General features: G+C 41.0%; 1 protein-coding gene across 1 annotated transcript in view; it reads right to left on the reverse strand.

Moving 5' to 3' along the window:
- cnksr3 (cnksr family member 3) overlaps window positions 1-19,808 on the reverse strand; it is a 50,127-nt gene that overhangs the window by 14,140 nt on the left and 16,179 nt on the right. Inside the window, exons 2-8 of the mRNA XM_087852409.1 lie at window positions 15,257-15,420; window positions 10,810-11,012; window positions 9,752-9,839; window positions 7,062-7,103; window positions 766-885; window positions 360-419; window positions 143-211 (exon numbers count right to left, since the gene is read on the reverse strand). Of these exons, the coding sequence (XP_087708535.1) occupies window positions 143-211; window positions 360-419; window positions 766-885; window positions 7,062-7,103; window positions 9,752-9,839; window positions 10,810-11,012; window positions 15,257-15,420 (746 nt within the window). The remainder of the gene's footprint in view (window positions 1-142; window positions 212-359; window positions 420-765; window positions 886-7,061; window positions 7,104-9,751; window positions 9,840-10,809; window positions 11,013-15,256; window positions 15,421-19,808) is intronic.

Genomic DNA, 19,808 nt, shown 5'->3' on the forward strand with positions numbered 1-19,808 from the left:
TGAGAATCCTCAGGTACTTGACACTACAGTCAAGTGTTGAAGCTACGTCCTGCCTCACAGACGTGTGTGGGATCTCTCCATCTAAGAAAATGACTAAGGCCATTTCCCAAAATGATGAGAAACTTGTGGCTATTCGACTCACCACTGTCTGTTTGTTGACTTGAATGACTTCATCTCCAGCGTGAATCCTCTGGGTTTTATCTGCCGGAGACTGAACAGCACACAAAGAGTTTAACAGACTAACATTTCATTGACTGCATGTTTCCATGATCTCTGGTAGTGATGAAGACTTTCAAGAGAGATTTTTTAAGTCTATAAATGGCACGTGAGTGGCGAAGAAGACCCAGAGGCTCACTCACGTTCTCTGTTGTTCCCGTGATGACGTGAAGCCCGTCGTAGGTGGATTTGATGTAAATCCCCTGAAAGATAAAACAGAACTTAAACATGGATCTTCTGCATAAATACACCTCCCACAGTTCCTCTGTAATTCCTCGCTGCAGCGGTGGCGGTGGGGGTTTCCTTTCTGGACCTACATCTGTTTCTGTTTTTGATTCAACGCTGGCTGTGGTTCATGGCATAGCACTAAAATACCTGTTAGTGATTCTGAGGGGAAGTGGGGTCATATTGTGGGTTTTTCTTTTTACAGCAGTCAGTACTTATCGGACAGCGGCGTCCCGCTGACATAGCCCAACAGGGAAATGATCATTTCTGTCCCATTTGTGTATTTTCTTTTTTTATTCTATGCCCTTTAAAAAAAATCCTCACCAATCCCTCCCCAGGCTTGACATTGGTGATGTGAACCTCCTCCAAACAGGACATTTCCCTTTTTGCGGGGTCAGAAGTCGCTTGGACAGTCTTCTCACAGATGCTGTTGAGCGCTCGGGACTGAAAAACAAGAAAATATATACAAATAGGTTCAGCTTGTCCAATGGATGGATACATGCAAGTGTTCACCCAGTTATCAGTCAACAAGTGTATTACAGTGTGTTATTACACTGCTCACTCTTCTGTCCCATACTGCAACCCCAGAAATTATTTCAAAAGATACAAGTCTGATTCAGATTTTATACACTTTTATAAAACTGGAAGCCTTTTTGAAACCACAGGTGTCACCCACCTGGTAGTTATTAAAAAATGCCAGGAAAACATTGTTATTTTGTACAATTAGCGGTTTATAATTATGCATATACGTGGGTTACATTGATTTTGTATAGGTGTCATTCATTATGTAGGTGCGTATCTATGTAGGTTTGCGATATATACACCTGGGCCTTTCCATCCTCAAAATGGGCCCGAGGTGGTGACTATGCACCTGACTGGTTTGTGTAAATATGAGTTAAAGTCTGTGTTGCCTTATTTAACACCAGTTTTTCATATTGCTGTTGTTGGTTAAGCCCTACCCTGCTGTAGAAAAAAACATGTGCACAGTTAAGAATAAATGTGCTGGTTTGGATTTCACAATTGAAAGACTTGACAATAATTATCTTGTTTCCATGATCTAATCGAGAAAATTATTGGTTACCATTTTTTAAGTGGCGTTTCTGATCCTTGAACTGCAAGTACCGTTTTGACCATTGACCATATGCAACAATGTCTAATTATATAAATAATAAAATAATACATTTCTGACTGCTAACCTTCTGGAATCAAACTCTACACACCAGCTTGTACACTGCTTGAGTTTCACAGTTACATTTTAAACAACATCAACTGCATATTTGATTTTATGACTTGTCTTGTGGTTACATTTTAGCGTTTTATAGCTTGTGTAATATCGTTGGGCTGAAAACAAAACAAGGTACTTTTTGTCATGCGCTTTCTCTCGAATAAAGAATAAAACATGATTCAAGACAGAAAGCCATTGGCAGCATGGTGGTCTTAGTTTACATCTCTGATGATGACTATAAAGCGCTCTACATTTAGTCTGACTCTTGACGCCTCCGCAGAACGAGAACAGCCTCATATTATCATCACAAATGACCAGACACCCAGGCCTGGAGCGCAGCACCGAGCCCGAGCTCATGGGAAGCCGAGAGCTGACCAGGAAAACACAAACCAGCAGGAAATTACAAGTAAACCAGGAAAACATGCTCCTCTGGGGATATAGCTGTTCAGCTTCTTGTTGTTTTTTTTTCCAAATATGGTGACTTTATTGCTCCCCTTACAAAAACAAAGTAAATTTGCTTCGGAAATATTTATCCCATAAAGTACTGGAAATATTACTAAAAAAAATAATGCAAAACCAATGTTATACTTCAGCAGTTTTTAGGACTAAATCTGTAGTTCATGAAAGACACTTTTATTCACATTATACTCGCCCATCTGTCTCCATGAGAATTAAAACAGTGTGTACATAAAACATCAGGTCCATTTCCAGACATGTTCTGTTTACTGTAAGCTAACGGTGAGGAGGAAGCATAGTCCTAAACAGAAGCCCCAGGTACACCACCAACCCGTTCATGTGTCTAACCGTTTTTCCCCACTCGGTGACACACCCGCTGGGGGTCAAACTCTGGTAATTGGTGATTCTGTTCTCAGACATGTGAAGCTAGAGACACCGGCAACCATAGTCAATTGTCTTCCAGGGGCCAGAGCAGGCGACATTGAAGGAAATTTAAAACTGCTGGCTAAGGGTAAACGTAAATTCAGTAAAATCATAATTCATGTCGGCAGTAATGACACCCGGTTACGCCAATCGGAGGTCACTAAAATCAATATTGAATCGGTGTGCAACTTTGCCAAAACAATGTCGGACTCTGTAGTTTTCTCTGGTCCCCTCCCCAATCAGACCAGGAGTGACATGTTTAGCCGCATGTTCTCCTTAAATTGCTGGCTGTCTGAGTGGTGTCCCAGAAACGATGTGGGCTTCATAGATAATTGGCAAACCTTCTGGAGAAACCTGGTCTTGTTAGGAGAGATGGCATCCATCCCACTTTGGATGGAGCAGCTCTCATTTCTAGAAATATCGACAAATTTATTAAACCCCTCAAAACATGACTATCCAGAGTTGGGACCAGGAAGCAGAGTTGCAGTCTTACACGCCTCTCTGCAGCTTCCCTCCTCCTGCTACCCCCCCAAAAACCCATCTCCATAGAGACTGTGTCTGCTTCCAAAAAGACAAAAAACAAACTAAAAACCAGCAACAAACAACTTAAACATTTACAAAGAAAGAACAATACAGTATCCACATCTGAACCAAAGAGTAAAACAGTGAAATGTGGGTTATTAAATATTAGGTCTCTCTCCTCCAAGTCTCTGTTAGTACATGACTTAATAATTGATCAACAAATTGATTTACTCTGCCTTACAGAAACCTGGTTGCAGCAGGATGATTATGTTAGTTTAAATGAATCAACACCCCCGAGTCATTCTAACTACCAGAAATCTCGAAGCACAGGTCGAGGGGGCGGTTTGGCAGCAATTTTTCACACCAGTCTATTAATTAATGAAAGACCAAGACAGACTTTTAATTCATTTGAAAGCCTGATGCTTAACATTGTCCACCCCAGCTGTGAAACTCAGAAACCAGTCTTACTTGTTATCATCTATCGTCCACCTGGGCCTTACACAGAGTTTCTGTCTGATTTCTCAGACTTTATATCTAATTTAGTTCTGAGCTCAGATAAAATAATTATTGTGGGTGATTTTAACATCCATGTTGATGCTAAAAATGACAGCCTCAACATGGCATTTAATCTGTTGTTAGACTCAATTGGTTTCTCTCAAAATGTAAAAGAACCCACCCACCACTTTAATCACACTCTAGATCTTGTTTTAACATATGGCATAGAAACTGAACATTTAACAGTGTTTCCTGAAAACCCTCTCCTGTCTGATCATTTCTTGATAACATTTACATTTACAATAATTGATTACGCAGCAGTGGAGAGTGGACTTTATCAAAGTAGATGTCTTTCTGAAAGCGCTGTAACTAAGTTTAAGAATATAATCCAGCCACTGTTATCATCGTCAATGCCCTGTACCAACACAGAGCAGAGCAGCTATCTGAACGCTACCCCAACAGAGGTCGATTATCTTGTTAATAATTTCACCTCCTCACTACGTACGACTCTGGATACTGTAGTTCCAGTGAAAACTAAGGTCTCTAATCAGAAGTACCTGACCCCGTGGTATAATTCTCAAACACGTACCCTAAAGCAGATGACTCGTAATCTGGAGAGGAAATGGCGTGTCACAAATTTAGAGGATCATCATTTAGCCTGGAGAAATAGTTTGTTGCTTTATAAGAAAGCCCTCCGCAAAGCCAGAACAGCTTACTACTCATCACTGATTGAAGAAAATAAGAACAACCCCAGGTTTCTCTTCAGCACTGTAGCCAGGCTGACAAAAAGTCAGAGCTCTTTTGAGCCAACCATCCCTTTAACGTTAACTAGTGATGACTTCATGAACTTCTTCACAAATAAAATTTTTATCATTAGAGAAAAAATTACCAATAATCATCCCACAGATGTAATATTATCAACAGCTACTCTTAGTTCCATTGATGTTAAGTTAGACTCTTTTTCTCCAATCGATCTTTCTGAGTTAACTTCAATAATTACTTCCTCCAAACCATCAACGTGTCTTTTAGACCCCATTCCTACAAAACTGCTCAAAGAAGTCCTGCCATTGATTAATTCTTCGATCTTATATATGATCAACCTATCTCTAATAGTCGGCTATGTACCACAGGCCTTCAAGGTGGCTGCAGTTAAACCTTTATTCAAAAAGCCATCTCTAGACCCAGCAGTCTTAGCTAATTATAGGCCAATCTCCAACCTTCCTTTCATATCAAAAATCCTTGAAAGAGTAGTTGTCAAACAGCTAACAGATCATCTGCAGAGGAATGGTTTATTTGAAGAGTTTCAGTCAGGTTTCAGAGTTCATCACAGCACAGAAACAGCTTTAGTGAAGGTTACAAATGATCTTCTTATGGCCTCTGACAGTGGACTCATCTCTGTGCTTGTCCTTCTTGACCTTAGTGCAGCATTCGATACTGTTGACCATAATATCCTATTAGAGCGATTAGAACATGCTGTAGGTATTACAGGTATTGCACTGCAGTGGTTTGTATCATATCTATCTAATAGACTCCAATTTGTGCATGTAAATGGAGAGTCCTCTTCACACACTGAGGTTAATTATGGAGTTCCACAGGGTTCAGTGCTAGGAGCAATTCTGTTTACATTATACATGCTTCCCCTAGGCAGCATCATTAGAAGACATAGCATACATTTTCACTGCTATGCAGATGACACCCAGCTCTATCTGTCCATAAAGCCAGACAACACACACCAATTAGTTAAACTGCAGGAATGTCTTAAAGACATAAAGACTTGGATGGCCACTAACTTTCTGCTTCTTAACTCAGATAAAACTGAGGTCATTGTACTCGGCGCTGAAAAGCTTAGAAATATGGTATCTAACCAGATTCTTACTCTGGATGGCATTACCTTGGCCTCCAGTAACACTGTGAGGAACCTTGGAGTCATTTTTGACCAGGATATGTCCTTCAACGCACATATTAAACAAATATGTAAGACTGCGTTCTTCCATTTGCGCAACATCTCTAAAATTAGAAATATCCTGTCTCAGAGTGATGCTGAAAAACTAGTTCATGCATTTATTACTTCCAGGCTGGACTACTGCAATTCATTATTATCAGGATGTCCAAAAAACTCACTGAAAAGCCTTCAGTTAATCCAAAATGCTGCAGCAAGAGTACTGACAGGGACTAGAAAGAGAGAGCATATTTCTCCTGTTTTGGCTTCCCTTCATTGGCTTCCTGTTAAATCCAGAATTGAATTCAAAATCCTGCTCCTCACATACAAGGTCTTAAATAATCAGGCCCCATCTTATCTTAATGACCTTGTAGTACCATATCACCCTATTAGAGCACTTCGCTCCCACTCTGCAGGCCTACTTGTTGTTCCTAGAGTATTTAAAAGTAGAATGGGAGGGAGAGCCTTCAGTTTTCAGGCCCCTCTTCTGTGGAACCAGCTTCCAGTTTGGATTCGGGAGACAGACACTATCTCTACTTTTAAGATTAGGCTTAAAACTTTCCTTTTTGCTAAAGCATATAGTTAGGGCTGGACCAGGTAACCCTGAATCCTCCCTTAGTTATGCTGCAATAGATGTAGGCTGCCGGGGGATTCCCATGATGCATTGATTTTTTCCTTTCCAGTCACCTTTCTCACTCACTATGTGTTAATAGACCTCTCTGTATTGAATCATATCTGTTATTAATCTCTGTCTCTCTTCCACAGCATGTCTTTTATCCTGTCTTCCTTCTCTCACCCCAACCGGTCGCAGCAGATGGCCGCCCCTCCCTGAGCCTGGTTCTGCCGGAGGTTTCTTCCTGTTAAAAGGGAGTTTTTCCTTCCCACTGTCGCCAAAGTGCTTGCTCATAGGGGGTCATATGATTGTTGGGCTTTTCTCTGTATCTATGAAGCGCCTTGAGGCGACATTTGTTGTGATTTGGCGCTATATAAATAAAATTGAATTGAATTGAATTGAATTGAAGCTTTTCTGTCCACTTGTCACTATAAGCCAAGTTTGCCCAAGTTAATGTCTTATAGATGTGACGAGTACAGAAAAAGTAGACTCAAAGAGCTTTTCCTGTGTAAGAAAACTCTGATTACTTACATATCAAATATCCTCTGACCACATGAATTTAAACAATGTGCATGTTTAAAATGAACATCCACTGCTGTAACAGCCCACAGCTGACAAGGAGCTGGCCTTCTTCAAGGTGACTGGGCTACTGTATAAAAAGAGGTCACATGACAAACTGGCTATGAGAAGGAAAGTGACTGAACTTCATCCAAGTGTGGATCCTGAAACAACAGGAAGTCTTATCTAAGACAGGAAGTGGATGTGCCTGAGCCGAATACACAAACCTGCAGCTTTCACACACACACACACACACACACACACACACACACACACACACACACACACACACACACACACACACACACACACACACACACACACACACACACACACACACACACACACACACTTCGAACAGAGTAAAGAAAAGCAAAAGCAGCACTCACCACTTCCAGAATCTTTTCCTCCATCTCATAAACTGTGCAGTCCTGGAATTACATAAACACAGAGACTAAGAGATCTCACAAACATCTGTCCAACATCTGCTTTATTATCATCACTGTGAGAGAAAACAAAAAACAGAAAAATATCAGAGAAACAAGGCAGCCCCTGCCTTTGGTTTTTTAAATTTTATGCTTTTATTTTGAAGTGGTGTATGACACAAAAACAACTGATAAGAGTTGGGAAATTACCCATGCTGGTAAGGAAAACAGAGTCACATGATTAAACTATGTGACCCAATTTAGTATTGCTTCAAAAGCAAATACTGTTCACGCTAAATTGAATTAGGTGTCAGGATGGACGAGAAGTTCATGAACACAGATCTGAAGTCTGGATGTCCTTGGTAATATTTCAGGTTAGAAGACTGAATTTGTAAAATCTGATATCAAACAAAATCTCCATACAATGTCATTCAGTGATGGCAATCAATCAATGCTTCACCCTCCTCTTCTTTAACTCCTACTCTTACTGTTTTCTGATCAATTTTCTAATATTGTAATTTTTTAATCATTTGCCAAATAAGACTTTCTCCACACAACATTCTGGTGCCAAACAACTACAGCTGTGTTTTGTATGGGGTCTCGCCTTGACAGTCATACCTTTACAATTAGTTATGGAAGAGAAGAAGTCATGACGACAGTAAATTTATTTTTATGTTGCTCTGTATTTGGAAAGAACTTTCAGGCTAATATCATGTTACTGTACAGCAGACAGAATATTTTCATCTTGATGGTTAAAGAAGTTTTTTGTTTCAGAAAACAGATGCAGTGGAGCATTTTCACATCTGGGGAAAAGGAGAACTTGCTCATATCAAATTTGGCAGGTTTTCCATTCAGAAGCCAGAACTGTGAGTGTGGCAAACAGACACGGGAAAGGAGAAAGGGAATCAGCGGCAAAACAAATATTTGAGAAATGACAGCCTACAGGAGAGTGAAACCAGGAGGCAGGGATGGTGAACGCCTCCCAGAGACACCGAGAGGATTCCTGCTGCGGTCGGAGAAATAACAGTTCCCCGTAAACACGCTGACAGGATGATTGCATGACAGCGCAGCAGGGCGACGCCTCAGAAAGCTCTGCAGACACATGCAGGGAGGTGGCACGCTGCAGAAAACATCCAAGTGCACGGCCGCTTCGGAATACTTCAATAAATGAAGAGAAATCAGCTTATTGCAAAATGTGAAGCTCTGAAACAAACTTCTGCCGTCCCTAAAGGAAATTATAAAGTTCCAAACTAATGAAACGTCTGGCTGATTTGCAGCTGAAGTATTCTGCCGTTGCATAAAACATGTCTGTACGCCTCAGCTGCATTAATATGCATCATGTTTGAACTTCTCACACAATTAGTTCCCTCATATTTTGTGTGTAACAGCACAACTGCCTCAGGTAGACTCTGCAACGATGTAAAGGGTTACATACAATTCATCACTGATTCATGACTTTATGCTTGGTTGCACAAGACTTTGAATAGAATAGATCCTTAAGCTGTGGATTTAGCATTGACAGAGCTGAGAAAACCTGATTTCTTTCACTTTTCTTTATGGGATAACTGATAGCTGAGAAGCAGGAGATGTGAAACAAACTGTTCTGTGACACTAATTTCCCTCCTCGTGGTAACTGTACAGTGAGTGAATTTTTTAAAAAGTCTCTTAAGTGGTATTAGTTTATGTTTGTGTATAATTAGGGGGCTGTCACTTTAAATGACAGGTGAAAAGCACGTGAGTGGTTGTAGCCAGTCTCCGTTTGTTAGGCTTCACCTCAGGTAAACTTCCCAACTATGTTTTTGCTGTCAGTGCGTTTAGAGCATTTTAATGCAACTTTCTGACAAATATTATTCCTCTGTGTGGTAAAGACATTGAAATTAAGAGAAATTCGCAGGTTTTATAATCAAGCCAGCTAGCATTAGCTGATAACTTAGCAATCCACTACCTCAACCAAATGGTCACTTCTGACTCCAGTAAAGTGGACTACCAAAATGTGAAAACTGAGGCAGACATCAGGGGTATGTCCATCTTTTAAATACAGTCTATAGCTTACTCTGTCCCTTAATAAGTGTAAAACTGCTTAGATGACATGTTCTTTGGGCAGCAGCTGCTGGATGGTGCATGAATATACGTCTTCACAGAATTGGGATGCTTCTTAATTATAAATAAAACTTTTAAAATGTATTCAGGACACAAACTTGACATTTCCCACTCTCCATAAACTGGTTTTGTTGCAGTTCCACATCTTGTGCTTTCATTTACATTTTAGTAATAATCTCAAAGTTTCTAAAGTATGAAACATGTAAGGATCTCAGTTTCTTGTTTGTTTTGGTTTATTACAGCTATCGGAAGGAGATATGCCATCAAAATGACTTTGTTCATGTATACAGTAGTTATCTGGAGCTTCTTCATGATCATCACCACCAACAACAACAGATCCAGAAAATAAACATTTTAGTTCATGACCTCCTTCCTCTCTGTGATGTGTCTTTATGACAAGTTGCTGCACACAGAGAACATCAGAGATCTGTTTCTCTTTTAAGGTCTCATGTGGATTTGTGGAAATGTGTATTTCCCAGAGTGGATCTGTTAATTACTCAGGAAAGCACAGAAACACTGAAGAAAACACAGAGCAGCGTCTGAGCGTCACTGACCTTCTGGACGGTGGAGGTGAGCTCCAAACACAGCTGGATGATCTTGCCTTTGGTTGAGGTGAAGTCATTGGCACTCGACAGAGGAGTCCTAGCAAGAAGAGAGGAACTAAAATTATAGAATCGTGTCAGTGCTGGCAGACAACAGGGCAACGTTTTAAAACGGATTCAAAATACGAGCAGGACCGCGGACTATTCGGTGTTTATTTATACACTACCTCTGATCTTTTACTGCTTCAGACTGATCGACTGAACAGCCAATGGTAAGCAAGTGAAAAACAGTGAAACAAAACAGCATGCAATGATGAACACGTTAAAATACATTTTAAAAAAGGACAGAACATCAAAGAAATTAATGAAAATTTGACTTTCTGTAAGTTTTCATTAACTTCAGATCATAATAGCTGTTCCAACCCAAACATATCGAGTATGAAAACATTTTGGATGAGATAACTGGATGCACACTGAATAAAAAGTGGCCCCAGGTGTTTCTGGGTGAGCGAGCTGACACACTTCAGATGTCAGGTGCATTATGGGGCATCCATGTTTGTTTCCAGCTGCTGCAGCCAAGCTGGAATGTGTTTCAAGCTGATACAAGCTGCAAAAAAGCTGAAGGAGTCAAAGCGGCGATGCAGTAAACTGGAGCAGCGCTGCGAGGAAACACGATACTAAAATAATCAGAACGGAGGGGAGAGTACAACCACTATCTTAGAAGGAACAAAGTTGTGCACTGAGCTGCACGTTATTAGTGAACTTCTGACTGACACATTAATAAAAACAAATGCCATGTTAGTGAAAGTGTTGTGTGAATAATTATGCAAGTACAGCGAAATTTACAAATCCAAAAGAAAGCCTGGATGAAAACATCAACTGATGACATCTGATGACTATCATGATGCTGATGGGACTCGCAGGGCCCGAGCTGTGGAGAACCAGTACTCTTTCTACTAATCATGGTATCCAGTTTTATTTTTATGCTTTTTACGAGATCGCGGTTGTTTTAATGAGCAAATAATGTTTCGTTTTTAACACCAGGATACTCTGAATGCCGTCGTGGTTACCTGTCCAGCCAGGCCAGCAGAGTCTTGGCGGTGCCGATCAGTTCGACCACGGCGGTGAGGAATTCATTGGTGGGCTGATTGGAATTTTTGCTGTGGTAGGCGGGGTTCTTCCTGCGCTGCGTCACGGCGCTGCTCAGGTTGTGGTGCGCTGTTCTCATCTTCCCCACCAAAGTCTTCAGGTTGTCCGACTCCACGCCATAGTTCTGTTAAAGAAAGATGAAAGATTCAGTGAAACAAACCTACTTCTTACTCAGTTATTAAACATAAAGACTACACTTCCCATCAGCACTGTCACTATTTCCTGGCTCACTAACCTTAGCACAAGTATGCTGCCACAGGAAACTCTGAAAGAGGCACTGCGGAAACGTTACACTGCACAAAGCTGCAGTTTGAGGAGTCCACATTGTGTTTTGCACCTCAAAGTACTTTTTGTTTGAGAACATACAACAATGTTCAGGAATGATTGGAGGGAATTTAGAGATTCCCACGACCCTTGACCACAAACACACCCCGTCTCCCTAATGAAAACACACACACACACACAAAAACCCCACACACATTCCTGCAAACCAGTCGCCATAGCGATTATGCGACTAAAAAAAAAAAAAAAAAAAATCCCCACCACATCAACTTCAAACTAAATGACTCACAGTGAAATGACTCATCAATGCCACGTGTTTAATTAATCAATTTAATAAATCTGATACCTTTTTGTTTATTTTTATGAACAAGTGCAGATGTGTTACGTTTATGTGTTATTACAGCTGCAGGTCTGAACACGACCTTTGATTCGCTTTGTCGCCTGCAGCGATTCAGATGTTTGAGGCGTCATGACGCTCAAAGACAAACAAAACATCTGGAGCCAAATCGACGTTCCACCTTGACTGAACGCAGAAAACACATCCTTCATAACACAACATGACACCTGACCTCATGTTTCAGGCAGAACTTTCAAATCGTGTTAGAAAAGATGTGATCCCTAGGTGTCAATCAGAAAAGAGCTCAGGATGATGCCGGGCTGTGATGGAGTGAAATAAGGAGCATAACTATCAGAAGGTTTTTAGGAGGTTCAAGTATTTTAAAACTTGAAAATGACAGCACTGAAGTGAAAGATCTCTAGAAGTATTACAGATCAATCATTGTCTTGTCATAGCGTTTGTATGCACAAAAAACAAAATTTATAAGGTCATCAAAAACAGAGAAAGTACCCAATCTGCACATTTGAACAAACTGAACCAACAAATTATTTACAATTATACAATCTGCACACAACATAATTTATAAAATGCAACATAAACCACAAATCTTGGCAACATCTGGATAAATTAATATGCCAAACACATCAAAATCTATAGAAAATGTTTAATGTAACTGTCAGTATAAAACAATGCTCTTTTCCTCTTTTCTTCCACATTATTATCCCCAGAGCATCATCTCTGTAATTTCTTTTTACATTTCTAATTTACGTCTGTTGTAGAACAGAGACGGCTGCCTCCAGTCAATCAGGAGACCTGAGCTGAAACAAAAACATCTTTTTCCCTCAACAGCGGTGAACCCAACTGCAGGCCTCCCTGATCATTGAATGCATCATGATTGTTACACAAAATCTGGGTCATTAAGAGCCTGTGGCTGCCTAATGTCACTCCAATTATCAGAATAAGTCTGTGGTATGTACTGAGGGTTAAAGTCGGGAGAGAAAAAGCCTCTCTTGTTCTGTTAAATGAGCCTCAGTTGAAAACTGATCATGTGACACGACGCTGGAACAAAACTCTTCCTCTACATGCTGAAAACTGTGTTTGAATGTGTGTGTGTGTCAGGGGAAGGGTGGGGGGGGTCTCTGACAGGTGGGAGGGTCACATCTGTTTCCTGCTCCACCCCAAAATGCAGCAAACTCTGCCTCATACTGCAAAAAATACCCACAACACATCATTTGACCTCGCTTGAATGCTGCAGGAAAATGCTCCCTGAAACTTTGGAGCTGTGTGTGCTCTGATCGCAGCATTGATTGGTTAGTTTCAGTGTGATGTCATAACTGTATTTTTCCAGAGGTAAGTGAAAGCATTTCAGGAAATGACACGTTGCTTGTTCCCGTCACATGGCTGAGGGAGGATGTGGGATACAGACTAAAGCTCTGAAATACACTACTGTCAGTGTCAGGTTGTTCAGCCTTACCTGGGGTCAGGAATCTAATAAAGATCAGCTAATTGCAAACACAAATACAGTACAAGGAGGGGTCTGACTAGCACTCTTTAAGTTGCCTTTCCTTATGACATTCCTAAAGACTGAATCATATGACAGACAAAGCTGTTATAAACCAGAAGCAAATAAATTGTCATTTATTTGGGCAAATCCCCCACTGTACTAACGATTCCACTGATTCAGTAAAGGAATAAATGTTACAATCCCGGACAATGCATTGCTTTTAATGTACAAACTCTTGAGGGATGGCTGTCATGAGGAAAAGCCATATATATAAAAATATATATAAAAAAGACTTTTCCCTGAAATGTTGGGAGTTTTAGGAATCTTATCTTCAGCCAATAAAATATTCTGTGTTTTAATGCTTTTCACATTTAAACAAACATTGAAAATTTCAGTTACAAACAGATGTCTGCATGTAAATGTCATATTATCAGACAGCAGTCAGACAATCTGAACAACTATACTGGAGAAAGGTCGATACGGTAGACACAGTAATTTGTAGTTAGTGCGGTTGATAAGGGTCTGTTGTGGTCACTTGTTCTTTTATTGTCACCATTTGTTGGCGGGTATAGCAGAGTGTCAGTCTCCATTTAAAAAAAGCCACTGAATCCTATTCAGGCCAGTCACAACATTAAACCTCAGCACAGCCTGTAAATCCCCCTTTTCACCACCACGCAGACGTTAGAGCCCATAAACAGCTGACTGAGGGGCTCTGTGTGTGCTTCCAAACTTTAAACGGGTCACACCAAAGACTGCAGCCACCACACAGCTATTATGAAGCCTCAATGTTAGTTTTTCAGGGTCAGGTGATTCGCACATACAGTCTGCCTTTTGCAAACCAACCTACCTGCTAGTTAACTCCACCTTTGTGTCTGGATATGGTTAACCAGCCTAAGCTGGAGTGACTTTCAGGATAATTTCATTTCAACATCACTGCTACCCTTTCTGTTTTCCTTCCAATATTAACTCTGATAGATGAAGTTTCCTCTTATGACGTTCTCCATGCTGAGTCACCGGATCATTTACTCTTCTGTCGTCTCTTTGTTTCAATGTCCACGTGTCATCGGCTCAAGTCACTGATTATTTCATTCATTACTGATTTTCATGCATAACTGACGTGCTTTTAAACAAAGATTTCTGCTCCTGTTTGACACCTTCTGGGCATTAAAACATATCACACAGCTCTGTGTTTCACAGCAAAACAATTGTTTTAGAAATCATATAAATGTTTGCCATTGATTTGTTTGAGTGAAAACAGGAATACAGAACTTTTTAGCCACGACCGACTAAACTAAAACTCAGTTCCACTAAAGGGCACAACAGGAGAATCACATTAGGGCCTGAGATACACAAACTACTGCTCAACTTTCATTCATTTGTGGCATTAAACCTAAAAAACTGAAGATAAACTCTGTAGTTTCCTAGAAAATCCCTCTCTTGTTCAGTTTTCAGACTTTCTGAGAAAAACTGTCCAAATAGCACTGGTCTTATGATTGTTTATGATGAACACTGAGCTGTTTTAAAGCCCCCTCAGGCAGCGTGTAATGTGCATGGTGGTAGCTGTGGTGCTGTTTTTAAATGCAATTGAAACTTTTGTTTAAAAGAAACAAATCTTTGCTCTAGAAACTTTTACACAAGGTTTAAAGCACTCCCATTAGTGATGGACAGAAAAGGATCGTCTTCTGCTCTGCTGCTGAACTTATAAGCATCAGCCAATGAGTCTAAGCAAAGATTCCCAAACCTCCCTCCTTCCTGGACTCTCCAGACTTTCCAAGGCATTTCCAGTCCTGAGTCTCCCCTGGAGTGGACTCCCAGGACAAGCCAGAAAAACATGACAAGTGGCCAAAAATGGATGGAAGCTCAAACTGTGAAGCTCAAATTGGGATCTTCCCTTTACTAACTGCTAACTCCAGTGCATGCATTCGCCTACAACATTTTTATGGTTTGTAACACAAGGCAGGTGTTTGTGTGGTCCAGACACCATCTCAGCAGAGTCTCACACAGAGAGAAGCTTTGGCAGTTTCTCATCAGCATCATTACAAATTGTTTGATTGAACAAGAATTGGAGCTCAACACTGCTAAAGACATATCTCAAAGGACTTGAAACGGGTATATTTAACATGCTGACTCATGAGTGATGACAGCGGACACTGAAATCCACAGTTATATAGTAGAGGAACATTTCTAAACAGGAACGTTATCAGAAATAAAAAGAGAATGTGGGATTTTCTGATTTCTAACTGACCAGAGCGCAGAGCAGATCCACGGCCTCCAGGATCAGCTCCTGGTGTCCAACCCTCGCCACGCCCAGAGACAGCAGCTCCTGGTGGGACATCCTGAGCAGCTTCTCCCCATCCACCTGCAGCTGTTGGAAGGATGGGATGTACTGCTGCAGGCTGTCATCCAGACCTGAGAGAGACAAAGACAATGAAGCACATTTAATGTTCACAGAACAGGTTATTGATGAAATTCACCATTTTAATTCAGCAAAACTCAGGTTTGAAATTTATTTGAATAAACTGACAAATTCATCAGGGACGCAATAAAATTAGTGTTTTATAACGGAAGTGCTGTTGATCGCTCACATTCCTAGGTTGTATATCATGGATCACCAATCAGCCTGGAGTTATTAAGGCACACACATGCAAGTAAACCAGAGCATGACTTCAGCATCTGAGTTTCAGTGAAAGTCATCTCTCAATGATCCATTCAGGTCTTACAGCAAACACAGCTGCTGAGTCAACATCGTTTATTGACTCAATCAGTCACTGTGACAGCCAACAGCCTGGCAGCGTCCTGCCAGCTCACCAAACCACACCTTTTCTTAAATCCATCACCTCCGTCAACCAACCAACAAGCAAACCATTTTTGTCACCTAATAACAGACCAAGAAACACATTCCTGTATAAAGGAATACGTTTCTTTCAATAACTTACTGTCTGTTTGTTAGTCCTAGACTTTGTTTCAAGTATAATGTTTTTCTGATTTTATTTATCTAACTTTACCTGAGTAGCTAAAGATAGCTAGGACAATTTTAATTAGCCCCATTTAGTTTTTTTAAAAATCTCAGTCTCTCTGTTACAGTCGCCTCATTTTGTTGTTTCTTACAATCTCAACACTTCTTGTATATTTCGAATTGAAAGTCCTATAGCACTTGTAAGTGTACAGAAACCCTTCACATCTTAATGAGGCTTTTATTGTGAAACATTTGCAGGAACAACACTCAAATTAATTTGATTTAAAGAAATACATTTGACAATTTAAGCAGTAGTTATTAATGCATGACTTACTCTATCACAACAGAGAATATGCGAGAAGAGACCTTTACTGTGAAAGGAGGGAACAGGATGAGACCTTTTTCCCCCCACATGTGTAGAACAAATTGAATTTCTGGCATGAATCAATCCTTGACAGCCAACTCAACCACACGCGTGCATGTGAGCATCGTCGGGGAGCTCATGTGTATTGAACTCGTAGCACTAATCCTCTGTAGCATCATCACAAATCTACGGCTACTGTCACTTAAAATGCCAGAAATACTCAAATCATCAAACCATAAAGGGTTGGTTCATTTAACATTTAATAGCTCTGCCAGTAGTGGTTAATGAGCAGGTTTGCATGCCTAATGACATCTTTCTCTGGTGGCCCGGTATGGTCATACTGGGCCATACCGGGCCACCAGCACCCCACTTTCAGCCCCGTGACCTCATGAGACCTCAAAGGAGATGGCGCCCGTTTCAGCGGCGCCACTTTGCACCCAACATTCACCTCTGACCTCTGTGAATGAGTTCAAAGAGTTCTCTTAGCTGGATCAATAAAATGAGGAATCACGCACCAGTTACTGTCTGACACACATGAGCACAGAAAATGTTTGCTGCAGGGTTTTTGGATGTGTTTGGTTGGGAAGAATATGAAAAACTCAATAATGGGAAAATATTAAGCATACGTGCACACATTGTACGCTAAAGAGAAGAACTGTCTACAGCAATTTAACAGTTCAACAGCCTCTACAACTCTCCGTTCTGCCAGCGTGAAATCCTCCATCTCAAAGTTCACTCCACAGCATTGTTTTTGTTCAAAACATTTCAACAAGTTCTTTTTCTTGATTTAAGTTCAGGAATCCTGCATCATACTAAAAATAAATGTTAGAGTTTTAGCACACAAGCTTTCAACAAATGGCAGATGATGATGATGTTATGCAGAAGCCGAGCAGCAACTGGCCAACAAAATGTCTGGGAGGGTGAGAAGAAAACAACTGCCCCAGCATGTGGTCATTAAAGAAGCTGCGACTCCTGTTTGTGTTCGGGACGACAGATGGCCCACGCTTTCTCTCTGACAGCAGGGAGGAACATTCCTCTTAACTAACTGCTGACGGGACACCTCCGAGTTCAGCAGCCTCTGACACAGAGTTGCACCGAGAATACAGAGCGTGTTTGTTTGCTTACTGTTAGTACAACGGTAAGATTTGATTTATTTTGGCCTTTATTATAAAGGACAGAATAAAGACTCACAGGATTTCAGCAAAGTTTGAGGGGGTGAAGTTGTCTGGGAAGGACTCCAAATCAGGCCCCAGCAGGAGGACACGGGTCGTCTGCTCATCCCCCAACAGGGTAAAATTTAGACCATCTGGGGGAGGGATGGGCAACACTTCAGGACATTCTCAGAGGGCCAGACTTTAAACAACTGATTTAAACATGCATTGTCTTTTGATCCCCTTCCTATCATTTTTAAAGTTAAGCACTTAGTACTGAGCCTTCCTCATAGAGTGATCTGGTCACCACTCTCATCCTGCAGAATGACAGACTCCAACTCCAACTTCTTGGACTGCACGCAGCAGTCCTGCATCTGATTTGAAGATCTGCTTCCAGAACCTGCTGCAGGTGGAGAGCTAACCAAGTCACAAACAGCAGCTTCAGATTGTGGATGGGATGAGAAAGTCACTGAAAGACAGTGACACTGATACTGCTCCTTTATTGTCACAAAATATATTTAGTTTAATTTGAGGTGGTATTTAGCAATGGATCAGTTCATGATAAACAAGAGCAAGTTTGAGATCCCTTCATTAAAGCATGTAAATTAAACTTTAATTAAAAATTCTCCATTCATCAAACTAAAAGAAAACGAGATACTACTGTGAAAGCCTTGAACTCATATATCGGAGATCTTCACACATTCATTTTGGTTTCTGCTCCAGTTCAGTTGCTCCTGAAAGTTTCTCAATACACCCAAATGGAAACTGTGACCATACTCCCAAACCTTCCTCAGGTAAATATCCACAATTCCTGCTCCTTCTAGGTTGTAGCGCATCTCCACACTTCAAACTAAACTCCCTCTGCTGTTGGCCAGAGCTGGACAGCAGTTTGCAGTCAGCAGGAATGTGTTGGTGACAGCCTGGATCACATTACTGTCACCCGAGGAGGCCGATAATCTCTCAGCTGCACAGCAGGGTCGGCTAAACGTCACACGGGAGCCAAATCGCCCACTAATGAAAGCATGATAACAAAAGACTGAGTCTCCCTGCAAAGCAGAGACAACTACCATCATAACATGAGCAAACATGAGTTTCTGCTAAGCTTCTACACTTGATTCTTCCTGTGATGCAGAAACATCCTGCTCAGATGGGAAACGTTCGATAGATTCAGGTCTGAAAACCAATGGCTTAGACAGTTTGCTCAAATTATGGGAGATTAACAAGTTAAATAAAGTAGATAAAAGAATAAAAACTCAAGTCCAACATTCAGGTCTGGATCCAATGTTCCAGCAATACATAAAACATCATTAATTTCTGTAGCTGCTGAGTCATTTTTATCATTCCTCATCTCGATGATTGCTCTGTCGGGTTTGGCGCTCGGCCCAAACTCTCGGAAAGCCGTTTCAAACCTCTGACAGGCGCCGAGGATCGAGCCGGATTACCACACTGTAACACTGCTGAGAGCCTTGTGTTGGCGGTTTAGTCGTTTGGTTTGTGAGATGCTTCTCAAGCAGCACGAATAATTAAACACAGCAGATGGTAGCTGTGTGAACCTTTTCTGTCTCTAGCACCACAAGAACACTTACTTTAGGAAGAGCTGGAGAGAAACCCTCGTTTATTCAGCAAATATGGTCTGAAACAGTAGGGTCATCTCTTGGGATAAAACTGAACCACAGAGGTCCATTCAGATCATCTCTTACTGAGCACGAAATATTGGAGAAAAATGCTTGTGTTTATGTAAAGAGATTTGGTTGACATCTTGGTTGTCCCCTTTGGTGCAAAATGTTTGATAATTATTGCTTTAACATGATCAGCTGCATAGGTGGGGGAAAAAAGCAACTGTATCTGCACTTGTGTTTTTAGTTCATCTAATTTGTACAGACTTGTAATGTGAATGTTTCACAGTGTACTCTGAGCTCAGGTTCAGACTGATGAAATATTCATAGCCTGTTTCAGAGGATTGATTTCCAAACAGGTGAGAGGAAGGAGGAGGGACAACAATGCTGGGAGCAGATCAGCTGCTTCATTCACTGACATTTACAGACAAACTGCCAGTGACTCACAGTTCCAAGCCCATCCGAGGCCATGGAACACCTTTTCAAAAGACATGAAGAAACAGTGCACGTATCGAAGGGCATTTCCTTGATGCCCATCGATACGTCCAGTGTCAGCTAGACCTGTGTCGCATCATATTGTCTGAGATAATGGTATTCATTTTTAAATGCTATAAAATATCATATTGCGATATGATTGCTATAGCAACTCCATGAGCTTGTGTTCCCTAGCGCACACAACAATAAAAAAAAGAGCCCAGGCATGTCTGAGA

This window comes from Neolamprologus brichardi, chromosome 15, assembly GCF_056152115.1.
Source record: "Neolamprologus brichardi isolate AB-2024 chromosome 15, ASM5615211v1, whole genome shotgun sequence".
Lineage (NCBI taxonomy): Eukaryota > Metazoa > Chordata > Actinopteri > Cichliformes > Cichlidae > Neolamprologus > Neolamprologus brichardi.